Raw genomic sequence first — 15,005 nt, 5'->3', positions numbered from 1 at the left:
CCTAGCATAGCCTACAATGCAAACAAAATGCACTCGACTCCAAGCCTTAATCTGAAGGTATATATACTAAGGACATGTAAGTACATATTGGATGGCCATTGTAGACTTAGTGATGGTGGCACATCATAACGTTGGAATGGTGTACACCATACAATCAACCTGTGAGGGAAAGGACAAAAAGAACCTCAAGTTTCCATGCACGTAAAGGAACTTCTGTGTTCTCATGCGTCGAGGACCTTGGTTATGTAGTCCTCCACATGGGGTAGTCCCACCTGTTCTGAAATTACTTCAGGTAATGAGATGGAACCTTGAGAAGCATGCCCCTAATAGCCAAGATCTTCCTTTTGTTAGCACAATTGAAGATGTAGTTGTTGATTGTACCAAAATTTGCAAGAATAGCATCAATGTCTCTTTATTTTGGGAGAGAAATTTCATAAGGTGCTATTTATGAGACAATTCTTCAAAGAGCTGTGACTTTTACAGCGAAAGCGTATTACGGTTGATCTCAACAAAATCCTAGCACCTTTGGAACGAATTCTAATGGTGGGACTTGCTAATTGATAGGGTCTCATTAAGCTCAAAACAATTATCATGCAAGGAGGTTCACTGAGCAATCCATGATCAGATTGTGAAAGCCATGCTTTTGAGAAGCAAAAAAGTATTCTCACTGACAGGTGATCAAGACCAAGACTTCTGTTTCTAATTAAGAGCAGCATGTTCGAATGATTTACTTTTTAGGAAGACTTACTAATCAACAGGCTCACAGTCCAGCATGTAGAATCGGAATACAGTTATGGTGTGGATTCCGTTGATACAAGAAAGAACCCGTCGTTCCAGTTTTACTCAGAAAAAGTATTTACAAGATGACATCATGTTTCAGGGGCGCCATCATGTGTCACAATCCAAAGAACTCAAATAATTCTTTGGCATCAGCAGGGTACTTGGTTTGGATCAATCCTTTAATACACTTCCAATAAGAAAAATCCGTTCGTGATCCATCTTTGCGAACAATAAAGAAGCACTCTGTGTCATGATCAGAATGAGTGTCTACCTGGAAACCACAAAACCAACCACAGCAGAAATGCAATGAGGAAAAGCTATGATTGAGATTGTTAATGCAGAACATGAACTCTGGGGGAGGATCAGAAAAAATGCAAAACGAAGAGGATCCCCTAATAGATCTCACAACACTTTGTCTTTGAAAATACTTTCTTCTCAATGCTTGAGTCAATATTCCATAAGCAGAAACACCTCAAAATGGCAAGTAGGTCTTCAGCTGCTTGTATGTATGTATAGATAGATATATAGATAGATAGATGGAGGGAGAGAGAGAGAGAGAGAGAGAGAGAGAGAGAGACATACATGTGTTTGTATACGGAGGAGGATATGCAGGCCTGATTTTGTTTTTTAGGTGACATGACATGTACATATCAATTGCTGTCACAAATCAATTGCTTGACACTTAATGTGCAGGGCTTATGTGATGCATGGAAATGGAAACTCATATGGGTGTATCTCAATCAATTGCGGCCAGATACTTCGTCCTTGCAAGAACATAAACATAACCAGCATATGTATGCAGGACGCCAAGGTCATTTTGCTCGGTATGATATCTTCTATGCGGGAGAGAAGAAATTGCTGTCACAAATCAATTGCTTGACACTTACTTAATGTGCAGGGTGAAATGGAAACTCATATGGGTGTATCTCAATCAATTGCAGCCAGATACTTTGTACTTGCAAGAACATAAACATAAACAGCATATGAATGCAGGATGCCAAGGTCATTTTGCTTGGTATTATATCTTCTATGCGGGAGAGTATTCTTTCTGGGGTGAAGTCTTTCTCGTGAAGCATGATCTTCAGCCAGGTGTTGCCCTCAATGACAATCAGGGAAAATGGATTATTATGCAGTGCCTTATCCTGGGAGAGATATTGGAATTTGCTTGTCTATGCGCGTCAATCCTCTCGCAGTAGAGGTTTTGATTTGGGACGCTATGCAATAGTATCCTTGGAGACATCATTCTTTCATTTGTGGAGATTTTAATAATGCCCCACAACAAGGAGATAATACTTCTCGTAATTCTCATATGTTGGCATTTGAGAGACACCATTGGTCTAAATTATTGCTTCACCTCAGCCTCCTTGATCTTCATAAGGAATCACAACCCATGTTGCCAAGCTATACATTCCAACACAATGCACACTCCTCTTATCAGGCTCGCCTAGATCGTTGGTACAAGGCTAATCCACAACATTATGATAATCTCAATTGCAACATGTGGGTTGACTATGCCTTTACGTGGGTAGACTAAAACTGAAACACATTGGGAAACTGATGAGGCTCCCCCTTCTGCTGAGCTCCAAGCGCATGTATGACTACTGAAATTGTCCCTGTAGTCTACTGGTCATCAAGTTCCTCGATGACCATTGAGTTTTTGAAATTGTTATTGAACAACTTGACGCAACTCCTGCACCATCACCACTTGATGTGGAATCTTGGGACTTCTTACTGTTGACCTACTTGGATCCTTGACCCTTGTGCATGAGCTCAAAATTTTAAGCAAGCTCATATGCACACTCATAATCCCGTGGCCTGAACTTCTAACATAACACTGGTTGTTTTTTTTTTTTTCAAAAAAGAGACTTCTATTAAGTAAGAAAGAAACCCGCTAGAGCAAGCTTTGTGCGGAAATACACCATGCTAAGCATGTAATAAAAACACCTCAGAGGAATGAGGTAGAAAGAAACCAAGGCTGAGGCTGAAAATGCCATCTCAACCCTGTAGAAGTCTCAGCAAAGAAGGGAGAGTCTCTCCAATCTTTGAGAAAAGTAACTCTCCTGGAGGAGGTGCTCGAGATGATCCTTGCATGGTCGCCCAAATGGCCATCAGAGTGTGTATCGTATTTATCCAAGTACTGGCCAAGATCTGAGAAGGGTGAACCTGAGAACCCTCCAAAGCCTCAGTGCACCTGGCTCTCCAAATGTGCCATGCTGCAATGCTAGTTAGGATCTCCCATGGAGAGTCGACCGAGGAGTGAGCAGCCCTGAAAAGAGTGGCTGGAACATCCTCTAGAGAGCACGACTCCACAAGGTGTCATCGGATGTGAAGAGCCCAAGAGGAGTCAAGTCTCTCAAAAAATACCTGGGGCCCTGAAAGAGTAAGCCAAGCCACTGATCCCCAGGTCATATAGAAAGGTAGGCGAACAAAAGTGCTGAAAAGTCTTGCAATCCCCTTCCATATGATTCTCGCCTGTCTGCAATCCATAGGCAGTGCTGTATTGTCTCCAAAGTAGAAAGGCAGCGAGGGCAAGAGGGGTCAGCTCCGAACTTGGATCTCCAATGGTGCACTGCTATCCCACCATGAATAAAAAACCAAAAGAAGAGAGTGATTTTTCTATTCCGGTGGGATTTCCAGAGCCTCTGCCAAAAAATTCTCTGCAAGTCGGCAAAAATTTGAAAGTTCTCCCAATGAGGAGCTCTGGTAGGCTTCCAACCCCTAGAGCTGAGTTGGAAATTCCTAGCATTACTGACCGTGTAACGAAAGAAGGGGATGCCCTTCTCTCGGTGCCCTTTATCTATCCATTCCCATTCCCCAGGGTCCCACTGCAAAAACTTAATTGGGACACCTCCATAGAGCCACAGCCTCCATGAGCCAAGGGCGAGGAGAAGCGGGTCAGGATCCAAGTACCACTGTGAAAGAGAGCCATGCTCCATGAAGCCCACTATCCTGACAGGCTGAAACGGTACCTCCAACAAGATATCGTCTGTGGATCTGGACAGCCTGCCCCCTGAAGAAACATCAAATACTAAGGCATCCTCATGTGGGTCAAGAAAAGCAATCACCTGTAAAGGAACTCCCAATCTGGAAAATGCCCCCATCCAGGTGAAGCAAGTAATAGGCATGTCATCTGTGTCCACCCAATCCAAGGGCAAGGCTGCATCAATCTGTTGGACTCTCCCTGCACTCCCTTTGAGATTAAGAACCATCTGGGCCTGTTGGTCTGTAGGAAGCTTCCTGAAGGCTTTCCATGCTCCCACTGTAGATGCAGGGCCCCTCTCCCATCTTGGCCACTGCATGTAAGGAGAAGCTCCAAGTGGTCTGCCAAGCTCATCCAAAATCCTGTCATTCCACATGAAAGGCTGAACACTGGATGTTTGTATGCAGCCCATGGAGAAATTTGCTCAGCTTTTGACTGCCCTCCAACTACAACTGTATAAAAACCTACGTGAATTTATTGGCATAGTGATTTATTGTTTCGGTGTCTCCCTGGCGTAGCTCATAGAACTGACTCTGGAGCCTGCCCAGGTACTGCGGTGGCAGGAACCGTGATCGAAGATCTTTCATGAATTCTGTCCAACTACAAAAAGGTGTCTCCTCGTAAGCATCAACAGGTGACCACCTGGCCTATGAGGTGCATGGATGCTAGGATGCATCGTTCGTTGTCCTTTGTAGGCATCACAAAAAAATAGGTTTCAACTGATTGAGCCACGACGTCAATACTAAGGGTTTCTACTTGCCATAGTACTGTGTGAAGTTGAGTTTTCTCGGAAAGGAAGGCTTAGCTGGAGGTGGAAATCTCTCCGTTTCTCCCCCCGCTGGTCGGAGTAGAGAAATGAGAAGCTGCCGATCCTATTTTTCCTTCTCTTCTTGAGCGGTATGTTCTCGGAGCTCCTTGGCCTTCTGAGCCTTGCGGTCTCGGAGTTACTTGGCTTCTCGAGCCTCTCTATCGCATTTGTATTTTGCTTCCCGAGCTGCCCTTTCAGCTTCTTGAGCTTCCCGATTGTGTTCTTTTGCTTCCCGAGCCTCTCGATCGCCTTTTTTTTTTTTGCTTCCTGAGCTAGCCTTTCGCGCTCTCTAGCGGCCTGCTCACGATCTTCCCGCATCTCCTAAAGCTGGATCATGTGGGTGAAGAGAGCCTCGGACTGTTGTTTTGCATCTGCAACATGGCTGTCATGGCAGACATGGAAGTGTCTACAAGATTCTGTGGTGGGGGTGGGGGTGGCGGTTGAGGCATTGAACCCTCATCCCCCGTGTGTTGGACTCCTCACTGGTGCTCATGGTGCCCTTGCCGGATCTTGTTTGGACAATAAAACAATAGAGCTGCCCCTAAACTGACCCTCCCTATCTCAAGAAAGAGAACTGAAGCTTTGATACCAATGTAGCGGGAGATAGACTATCCTCACTCTCTCTCCTACTCAATACTAACTGCAAGTGCAAGATGATGCACTCAATACACAAAGTCATGCTATGGATGTGAATGAGAGAATTAGAGGGAGAGAATGTAGTGGACCTCCAAAGAGGAAATAAACACAAATTAATAATGAATGCCCAAAGGGATGAATACAACTGTTGTATGAAGGGGCTGAAACCCTCACTGCAAAACTGGACAGACTGGACTACCTAGAGGAGGTGAATCCTCACTAGATCCATGAAGAGGCTAACACTACCCTGCTGGTCTGCTGCTGGGAGGCCTTGCTGCTGCTATTCTGAGGCTGAAGTGCCCAACTGTGGGATGAAGAATCAGGACAAAAGGCTGCCCTTTTATAGGCTGTTAGGTCAGCTTGGTCGACCTTGTCAACACCGACCGTTGACCCTCATCGGCTGGTCAACATCGTCCAAAAAGTCAATGGTGCGAAAAAAATTCAATGCGTTGACTTTTGACCAAAAAGTCAAATCTGTGTTTTTTGACCTGCGATGATGTGGTGTTGATTGTCTATTGACTGTGTGTTGATTGCTGACTGCGCAAGGCTGCTTGCATGGCAGTTGACCTGGTTGTCTACGTTGGCACCAACTAGCATGGCCATGGGCTTGTGTATGCCCGTGACAGGCACTTTGCACTCTTTGGAAAGACAGGAACCATGCAGTCTTTCGAGAGCCTACTTCTTCCATGTTCTCCTTGTTCCGGATGTCACTCAAGCAATCCTTTTATGATTGCCTATCTGTTCATCAATTAGATTATACTGTTTACTTGTCCTACAATGAAATTTTCTGATCTCCACCTTGGAGACAGCCTCTTTGTAATATAAAGACACATGGATTTCACCCAATAGAAGAAAATTGTGTGTGTGTGTGTGTGTGTGTGTAGGTTGGTCTCCTTTACTGTTTCTAGCTCTGATTTGTAGCTTGTCCGTCTTGGGTCAGCTAAATGAATGTACATTTTCATAATGGAAAGTTTCTTCTACAAAAAAAAAAAGTGTGTGTATTGGCAAAAAGTACTCTTGGATAAAGGTTGCTCCTGGAAAGATTTCTTTAAAAGTTTGCATTCCAAAAACCAGGCTCATAATATTTGTCAGGTTTTGACATTGTATGGTTATTGGACTTCCTCACAGCTAGAACTTGCTCAAGCCTGTGTTGATCATTTTGCCCGACAATTTGGAAATTCGATGTCTCCCTCGCAGGAGATTCTGTCCAACAATACAAATTATTACAGCATGTCACTCCCATCATTACTCCTGTCTAGGCTTTACATCTTGAGGCACCTTTTGAGGAAAGGAAACTTATTAATGCTTTAAAATCTTGTAAAAATTCCAAATCCCCGGGTTGGGATGGTCTTACATTTGAGTTTTTTCTGGAATATTGGGATGCTCTTAAGCTTGTTTTACTGCATATGATTAATAATTCCTAGCAAATGCCACATGCTTGGAAGAAAGGGCTGGTTAAGCTCATCCCCAAAATCATTTGCTGATTGGCGGTCTATTACGTCGTTTACAAGGTGGTTGTTGCTAAAATGGTGGCTGATCGAATAAAGGGCTTTTTGCATGATGGTCTACATCCTACCCAATATGGCTTCATACCTCATAGACGCATCACTTATAATATTACTAATGCTTATGTTGGGATAGAATATGCAAAGTATACTCAATAGGATGTACTTTTGCTGCAAGTAGACATCACTAAAGCCTTTGATACTGTGCAATGGGACTTTATCTCGCAAGCATGCAATCTTTGGGAGTTGGAGATCGTATGCAGCACATTAGTTATTGACTGTACAGTGTGACGGTAAAGCTGCCTCCATCTTATCTGGAGATATTTTTGATCAGTGGAATTTATATTGTTCGGTCGGACATGGATGCCCTCATAGTGCGTTGCTTTATGCAATAGCTTCTCACCCGATGCTTTGCAATATTGATCATCTTGTGGACACTATTGTCTTGCATGCTTTGGAGATACATGGCAGAAAACCCATGATTGGACAAGCCTATACTAATGATTCTTTTTTCACTCCAAAGAACATTGACAAGGATCTTTCGCAACTCATGAGTGCTTTATGCTTATATGGAATTGCTGCTGGCCTGCACATAAGCTTTAAACATCAAAGCTTCTACCTTTGCATGCCAAAGATTGGCATAGCTTTTTGTGGCTTGGGGAAATTGTCTTGCTTGATTAACTTGTTCATCATCATCTACAGCTAATTTTAGCAAGCGATTCTGGATCGTTGGTGTTCATCCTCTCATGCAAGGACTTGATCTTTTCTTTCATTGGGCTTGGTATTGGGCACTATGGACTCTATGGAAGAACCGTAATCATAGAGTCTCTTTGGTGACCTTCTCCGTCTACATATTATTTCTTCCGTGCTTCCCTACGGCAATCATTCTTTGAATGCCTGCATGGGATTTGGATTATCCTACTTTTTTTGTCCTATAATGAGATCTTTTGATGTTGTGATTACTAGTCCCCTCTTTTTTGGAGAATAGTTTTACAGTTTGTTGTGATATAATACAGATGTATTTCACCCAAAAAAAAAGTGTGTGTGGTGTGTGATCCATCTCTGCTAAACATCAGTTCTTTCGGGCATCTTCACGGCAGTCATTTTATGATTGTCTACATGCACACGATTTAGACTATCCTTCCTTCTTGTTATATAATGATATCTTGAAATGCTTGTAACAAGCTTTCCCTTTTATAGGGACTACTTTCACCCCCCCAGAAAAAAAAGTCTGCAAATGAAATATGGAAGAAAAAAGCCCATGATTTTGCAATCTTATGCTGATGATTTCTTCTTCAGTCCTAGGAAAACTCAGCAGGGTCTTTCACAACTCATGCGGGTTTTATCATTGTATGGGTTGGCTGCTGCTGGTCTGCAGCTGAATTTCGAAAAATCTAAGCTTCTACCATTGCATGCTAAAGACTGGCATCATATTTTGAGGCTTGGTGAAATTGTTTTGCCTAGTCAACTTGTTCACCATCTGAGTTATCCTTTGGGGTGAATGGTCATTCATTGCCAACAAACAGATTGGGTGCTTGCAAAGCTAGAAAAGAAGTTGGAATATTGGAAGTAGTTGGATTATTGGAAGTTAGCTACTTGGAAATTGCATGTCTGGCTTCATATTACTCAGTCAATTTTGGTTGCATATATACAGTTCTATTGGCCTTTTATGATGTTTGGCAAGAAAGATATTGCATGCTTCATCTCCACTCTTATAGAGACTTTCTAGTGCTCGAAGCATGGCCGTAAGAGCCTTCATTACTCTTTTGCAACACCTTTGCTCGCCAAAAATGCATGGTGGTTCCTCAATATTCATACACACAATTTGGCACATAAGGCCAAAATGATGCTGGAATATCTACAAGGTGATCAACCTCGGGCATCTATGATGCGTCACTTGCTTTCCTATATGACTACTTGTGCTTTTGGCCATTGGTAGCCCACTCAATTGAGCTTTCTTTTCGGTACTAGTGCCAAAGTAAGGGTTGTCCCTTAGTTTAGCGAATTCTTTTGGGCTGGAAGCAAATGCTCTCATCTTGAATGGCATGGTTGTGATTCTCATGCTGGAAATCCTTTGTACGCTGAGAGTCTACATTGGTCAAACGCGTTTGCTCATCCATTGGCTTTGTAAGAGCCCAGATGCTCGTATTTCATTGGTTTTAGAGGGATTCAGTTTGTGGGAGTTAGCTGCCAGCTAATATGGAGCTCTTCCTGCTGCTCTAGCTTGATATTGTTCTTTCCCCCTTACTACAATAATTAGCTGCATCCGTCCCCTCTTTCTAGCCTCTGTAACGCAACAGATGAGTCTCTTTTGTGTTCAGTCAGCCTCACATTTTTACTTTGTCGATTCCTCATTCAAGCAATCCTCAACTGCTTCTACCACCCATGATCAAACGATGAGCTGTTGCAGCTCAAAAAGGATGTGGAGCTTGAAAGCTCCACCACCCTCTTTACACGCATCCATAGGTTCCGCCCTTCCATGTCTTGGGCTAGGGATTGGATGCTTGCTACTCTACCTTCGGACCTCACCCCCTGCCTTACAAATATTCAGTTATTGGGACAAAGATTTTTCAAGGTGGCTTTTGATTGTCCACGGGGCTGCGAGCACAGTGTTACAGGCTAGTCCTTTGATGCTTGATTCCAGGAGGTTTTTGCTCACTCCTTTCTCCTTGGGTTTTGACTTTGTAGAGGAGGATAGATAGGTTACTACACTCATTAGATTCCCCGGTCATCCTTAGGTTTACCATTGACTTCTTGCCACGATCGAAGCATCTTTGGGCACGTGACAAGGATAACCCCCCTCCTTGCTGGTTTGACTTCCTTTGCAGTGGAGGCGATCAAGTCGGGGGTCCCCAGAGTTAAGGTCATTGTTTTTTTACCCTAACATTTCAGATGACCACATTATGCCTCCTACACGTTCAATACTAGCTGTGCGTCCCCTAACTACTGCAGCATCTGCTCATTCAATATCAGGCGCCTTGGGGTGATAGTTAAGAGTTTCTGATCCTCCTCCACATGCAAATTAGGAGGGAACTTGTCTCGCCTCGAACTCTGCATCGATAGATGTTAGTGATATTCCAATTTCAGTCGTAAGTTGTTTGTGCCACTAGATTGGGTAAGGTGTTCCACCCTACTTCCTCCCACCGATGAGGATTGTTAGCTCGAACATACAGGCCTTGGTGGTGTGCCTCATCGCTACCATAGGCAGCTGATCCGTAATCAGCTTCATCTAGGTGTTACTAGGGGATCCATTGACATTCTTTTTATTTAGAAACACAAATTGGATGCTAGAAATTGCTTAGAGTCAGATAAACTACTTTGCGTTCATACTTTTTGGTCTACTGCTTTAAGCAATAGAGGAAGAACATGCATTCTAGTTCAGATTCCTTTTTCTCCCTTGTGGTTGGACACAATATCATTACACCCTCTAAAGCACAGAGGATAATTTTGTTTATTCGGGGATGTAAGATTAGCATCCTCAACCTATATGCCCCTAACAATAGAGGGGATCACGTCCTTTTTTGGAAGGACACTTCAACATGGAGGAATTGCCTTCAAATAAAAGGAAGGAAGGTGGCATTCACTCATTGCAGAGAGTAGTTTGGGATGCCTTCCTATTCCAGTTCAATAGCAGAGATTCGATGGACAAATGATGCCTTCAAACTTTGCCTCATTTGCTGCAGATGCCCTTCCATGCACGGATTGACAGATTTTATGTTGGTGATTGTGATTAGACAAAAGGTGGCTCATTATGCAATGTACCAAGGATTTCTACCTCAAATCACTTTCCGGTGGTTCCGCTGATTTTTGATCCTCAAGCAAGGCCCACTCTACCAATATCAAGACCTCAGATGCCTAGTATCTAGAGGAGGGCCTCACAGAGGATGTTTTGCAGATTTAGCTTTCGCATTTGCAAGGTGGAGTATCATCTCCTTCACATGTGGCAATAGCTATCTTGGGTGTTAGTGATTATAATCATACTATTGCTAGTCATCAAAGACACTCTCTTTTTGATTTAGCAAAATATGATGTCGATTTTTTGATGCAACAAGGCGCTCCTAAATCCAAGCATCTATATGCCTTTTTTGCTCACAATGAAGGGTTTCATTGATCCACCAGTACACCCAGATTCACCTACCCCACTCGCTGAGGATCTCCCTTGGGCAGTTCCGGGTCTCTTCACACAGACTTCGTATCGATAGCGGCCAAGCAGAGCGGTTACCTAGGGAGAGGCGCATATGCACACTGTGTGATATGTAGGAGGTTGAGACAGAGGAGCACTTCTTCAGGTGTCCTGTTTACTATGAGATCCGAGGGCGTTTCTACTGCCTCTTCAGAGATAGTTATGGGATGTTGGCCCATGTCCTCTCTTACCCAAACCAGCGATGCTTGGCTGTTCATTAATGAGATGCTCAGACACCAAGATAGGATACTCCGAGCACAGAGACAGAAGCAGCCTTCTCCCTCGATTGATACCTCTTAGAGCTCTATGACGCAGTTCTTTCAACCAGATCACATAGACTCCCTCGAGGCTAGACCCCGACACGACCGTGACTCGGAGCCTGTGACCTGATAGCTCAGACAGAGGGTTGACTCACAGATCACACTTAGGGACATCCCCTCCTTGTTTAGAGTCGGAGCCCGCCCGACGTGGGTCACAGTGGCCTTGGTTAGACGCAGGGGTCACCCAATGCCGCTCCCTCGAGGGGTCCCACCTCGAAGAGTCCATCTGAAGCCTCTGCCAATCCGTGTGCTGTAGGAAAAGAAGGGCATCTCGTCCATTTGCTCTGCAAGGCTGCCCCTGGAGGGACATAACCACTCTCCCACAAACCATTGGACCTCCCTCAAAAGTCTACCCTCCCACAGCCAAGGGCGCATCTGGGGGCATCCTGCTCTAAGATACTGGGAGGGTCAATGTGCCACTCCTTCCCCAAACGTCCCACCACTCTGATCATCTGCCAGTGAATCCCATCAAGACTCCCATCCATCTCAGGGTCTACCAGTTCGAGAGAACTACCCCAACCAAATGCTGTCCCTCTAAACGCGGGGTGCGTGCTGCCTCGCTGCATCATCATCTTAAAAGGGACACGAATCCGAGAAAACTACCCCAACCAAATGCTGTCCCTCCAAACGCAAAGTCCCTCCCACTAGGACTCAGGGATGTTTAGGTCAATCTCTCTCATCCGTTGCCCTGTCCCTTGTAGATGCGCTATGGTGCCAAGCCTCGCCTCTTCCTCCATGGGTAATCTGCTCCATCTGCCAAAAGACCCAGCCAGACCACTGTCCCACTGTGCCCAACCAATGTGCGTCCGCTATCCGAGCATACGTCCCTCCCGATCTCGGATCTTTGGGTGGCACATAAGGGACTGACACTCAAACTACTCTCTGCATTTGGAAGGAGCACGAATGAGACCCCCTGCTAGTCTCTGCCAGACCCTGTGAAGGCTCCTCATCAAGGGGGAACCCTTCCCTGTAAGGGAGGCCTTTGAGAAGATCCACCTGTGTGAAGGCTGCCACTGTCCACTGGTGTGTGGGGTGTTCCTGAGAAGCCCTCGCTGTAAGAGGAGCTTCCAAGGCTCTGCACCTAGGGTGAGGCTGCGAACAACCAACTTTCCTAGAAGGGCTCTTCTCTGCATCTTCGGATCTATGATACCTAAGCCTCCCAGTGCCTGCGACATGATCACCGTTTGCCAAGCAACACGGGCTGTAGTATTCCGCGTGCCGTCCGATCCTGCCCAAAGGAATATCCGAACCAACCATCGAAGCTGCCCAATGCATCCTCTTTGAAAGCACCAATAGGAGGCGATATACAAGACCGTGGCAAGAAGGACCTGGTTTGCCACTAAGGCGCACCTTGCTAGGAAGAGCTTGGCCGAGCTCCAGTAGAGAAGCTTGCACCGAACACTCTCAAGGACTGGGGCGATCTGTTGCTTTACTATAATGTCAATACCAACCTGGCAACCGAGGTATCTCACTGTCTGGCCACGCGGTATCCATCTAAAGCCAAAGTCACTCCGCCACTCATGAATCTCCTGTGTCTCCTCATAGCCCATGAAGAAACCTATAGACTTTGTCCAATTGATCCGTGCACCCGAGGCCTCGTAGTAGATAGCCAGGGCTCCTCTGACTCTCTCCAAACTTGCTGTGGTGCCCTCAACATACAAGGTCATGTCATCTACATACTCGGAGTCAAGCAGTTCCTCCTGCTGTCTGATTGGGAGCCTCAACCCCGTGAGGCTCACCACATGTGATATCAAGTAGTAGACCAAAGCCTCCGCCACGAACATAAAGAGGAAGGGAGCGAGTGAGCAGCCATGGCGAACCGAGCGACAGAGACGAAAGGCCTCGCCCGTGTGTCCTCTGATAAGCATTTGGCTAGAGCTCCTTGCATAAAGCGCCGAGACTCCTCTAACCCATTTGTCTGAGAAACCCAATCTCCACATAGTACCATCTAGGAAGGACCACTCCACCTTGTCGTAAGCTTTCTGAAACCCTAAGAGAAGGACAACCAGCGGCTGTGACTTCTCCCTAGATTGATCTCCGAATCTCCGTGTGATGAAGCTCAAGGCAAGCACTCTTGAACCTGTCACTAAGCCAGAACCTGGATCCTGCTCCCTGAGCCGCTCTATGAGGGCAAGGTCTCTCCTCAAAGCCCGCTCATGCTCCTGAGGCGTCCACCTAAGGGCGTGAGCCTGTAACTCCTATTTGCTCCTTTGGATCGCAGTGGCGGCCACCCAAGAAGCACAATCCTCGCCCGGTGTCATCTCTGACTCCTCCCAAATCCCTGCCATGACCTATTGGATCTCCTCGTCCTGTAGGAGGTCCTCTAGAATGCGGACCCCCTTCTGGGGGAGACCTCGACGAGGCTGATGTAAGTGAAGTACTATGGGAGAGTGGTCTGACATCGTGGTACCTACCAAAATCTCAGTAGAGCGACTCTGTGTAGTACCCAGTCCTCGACGTAAACACGGTCTAGTCTCTCAAGCAGTCCATCGTGTCTCCTCTCTCCAAAAGAGAAGAGGAGGCTGCAAGGTATCATGCTGAAATTTGGCTCTCGCCACAAGTCCCTGCCACTAATCATGAAAATGAACTACTCCCAGGTGCTATGCTCTACTGAGAGAAGGAGGCACCGCCCAGCTTGTCTTCCCCAAACTCCAAGTTGTTGAAGTCCCCTCGAACAATCCAGGAGTCCCACACCTATTGGGAACCTTCGATTGGCAAGCACGAGAGGAGCGGAGGTGTCTGTACCTCCATCGACGCTTCTCTAGTTCAGCATGTGTGTGGTTTTGGCACCTTGATTCCAGGACGACGAGCGCTTTGGGTGGGCTTGAATATTGAGGGATCCCGCATCGGCATCCTCAATATCTATGCCCCGACCGACCTTAGACGGAGAGCTGCTTTCTGGAGCTTTCTGACAGACTTATTGCCAGAGATGGATTCTTGGATTGTAGGAGGGGATTTCAATAACCTTGAGGTTCTAGAGGATTAGCAAGGACGGGGCCTAGAGTTCCTCGGTATAGCTCAAGCGGAGCACTCTTTCTTGTTCGCTGTGGGAGGTCAGGACAGTTGGAGAGAGCCTTCCTTTTGCAGATGGACAGGGAGCTTGGACTTCTCTTGGGGTTACAGGAGGGAGAGAGGCAGACTTTTGGAGTGGTTGGACCGTTTCTATGTCAGTGATTAGGTGATAGGTAGAGGTGGAGAGTCAGGGGTGGTTCCAAGGACGACCCTCTTTGACCATGCCCCAGTCATCCTAGTCCTGGACTAGTCCTGGACTCAGCCTCTCATTCCTTACCTCCCCTGTTCGCATGCTCAGACAGTGTGGAAGGGAGTCATGGGGATCTTAGCGAGGGCTGCACCCGAGCTAGGACCCGTCACTTGGGGAGCCGTTTGCTGGTGCAGCACCGAGGTGGGACACTACTTGGCTTACGAGTTCTCTCGGCAGGATCCAGTTTTCTTCATCGCGCAGGCCACCTGGGCATACATGGAAAGCTTCCCCTCGCATCTGACAGAGACAGATGCAGGAGCGATGACTCGGCACCCAGTTTGGGAGATCATAGGGAGTATTGTAGGCTGGCATATCTAAACTTCCAGATGCACGCAAACCCTAGGAGATCAGGCTTCTTCTGCTACCCAATCCCTAGCAGACATCTGGAGCACGATCATTCACATGCTCAAGGGTCAGTGGGATTAGATTCAGGGGGACTCCCGGGCAGGGAAGGAGAAGAGACGGCGCTTCTTGCGCGACTGGGACCATCAAGAGCTTTTCTTCCAGCACTCTGCTCAGAGTCTTAAGTGG

At 46.1% G+C, this 15,005-nt stretch overlaps 1 protein-coding gene across 4 annotated transcripts in view; it reads right to left on the bottom strand.

The window, feature by feature from the left end:
* Positions 1-646: 646 nt before the first annotated feature.
* LOC147902501 (DNA-directed RNA polymerase IV subunit 1-like) overlaps positions 647-15,005 on the bottom strand; it is a 179,946-nt gene continuing 165,587 nt past the window's right edge. For all 4 annotated transcript variants that reach the window (XM_087373540.1, XM_087373542.1, XM_087373541.1 and 1 more), the window contains one exon: positions 647-1,051. In XM_087373540.1, coding sequence (XP_087229666.1) covers positions 896-1,051 — 156 coding nt within the window. In that variant the 3' untranslated portion in view covers positions 647-895. The remainder of the gene's footprint in view (positions 1,052-15,005) is intronic.

Source organism: Dipteris shenzhenensis, chromosome 4, assembly GCF_047967505.1.
Source record: "Dipteris shenzhenensis isolate YYH24624 ecotype China chromosome 4, Dip_SZ_1.0, whole genome shotgun sequence".
NCBI classification, from domain to species: domain Eukaryota; kingdom Viridiplantae; phylum Streptophyta; class Polypodiopsida; order Gleicheniales; family Dipteridaceae; genus Dipteris; species Dipteris shenzhenensis.
This window is presented reverse-complemented; position numbering and strand designations above follow the sequence as displayed.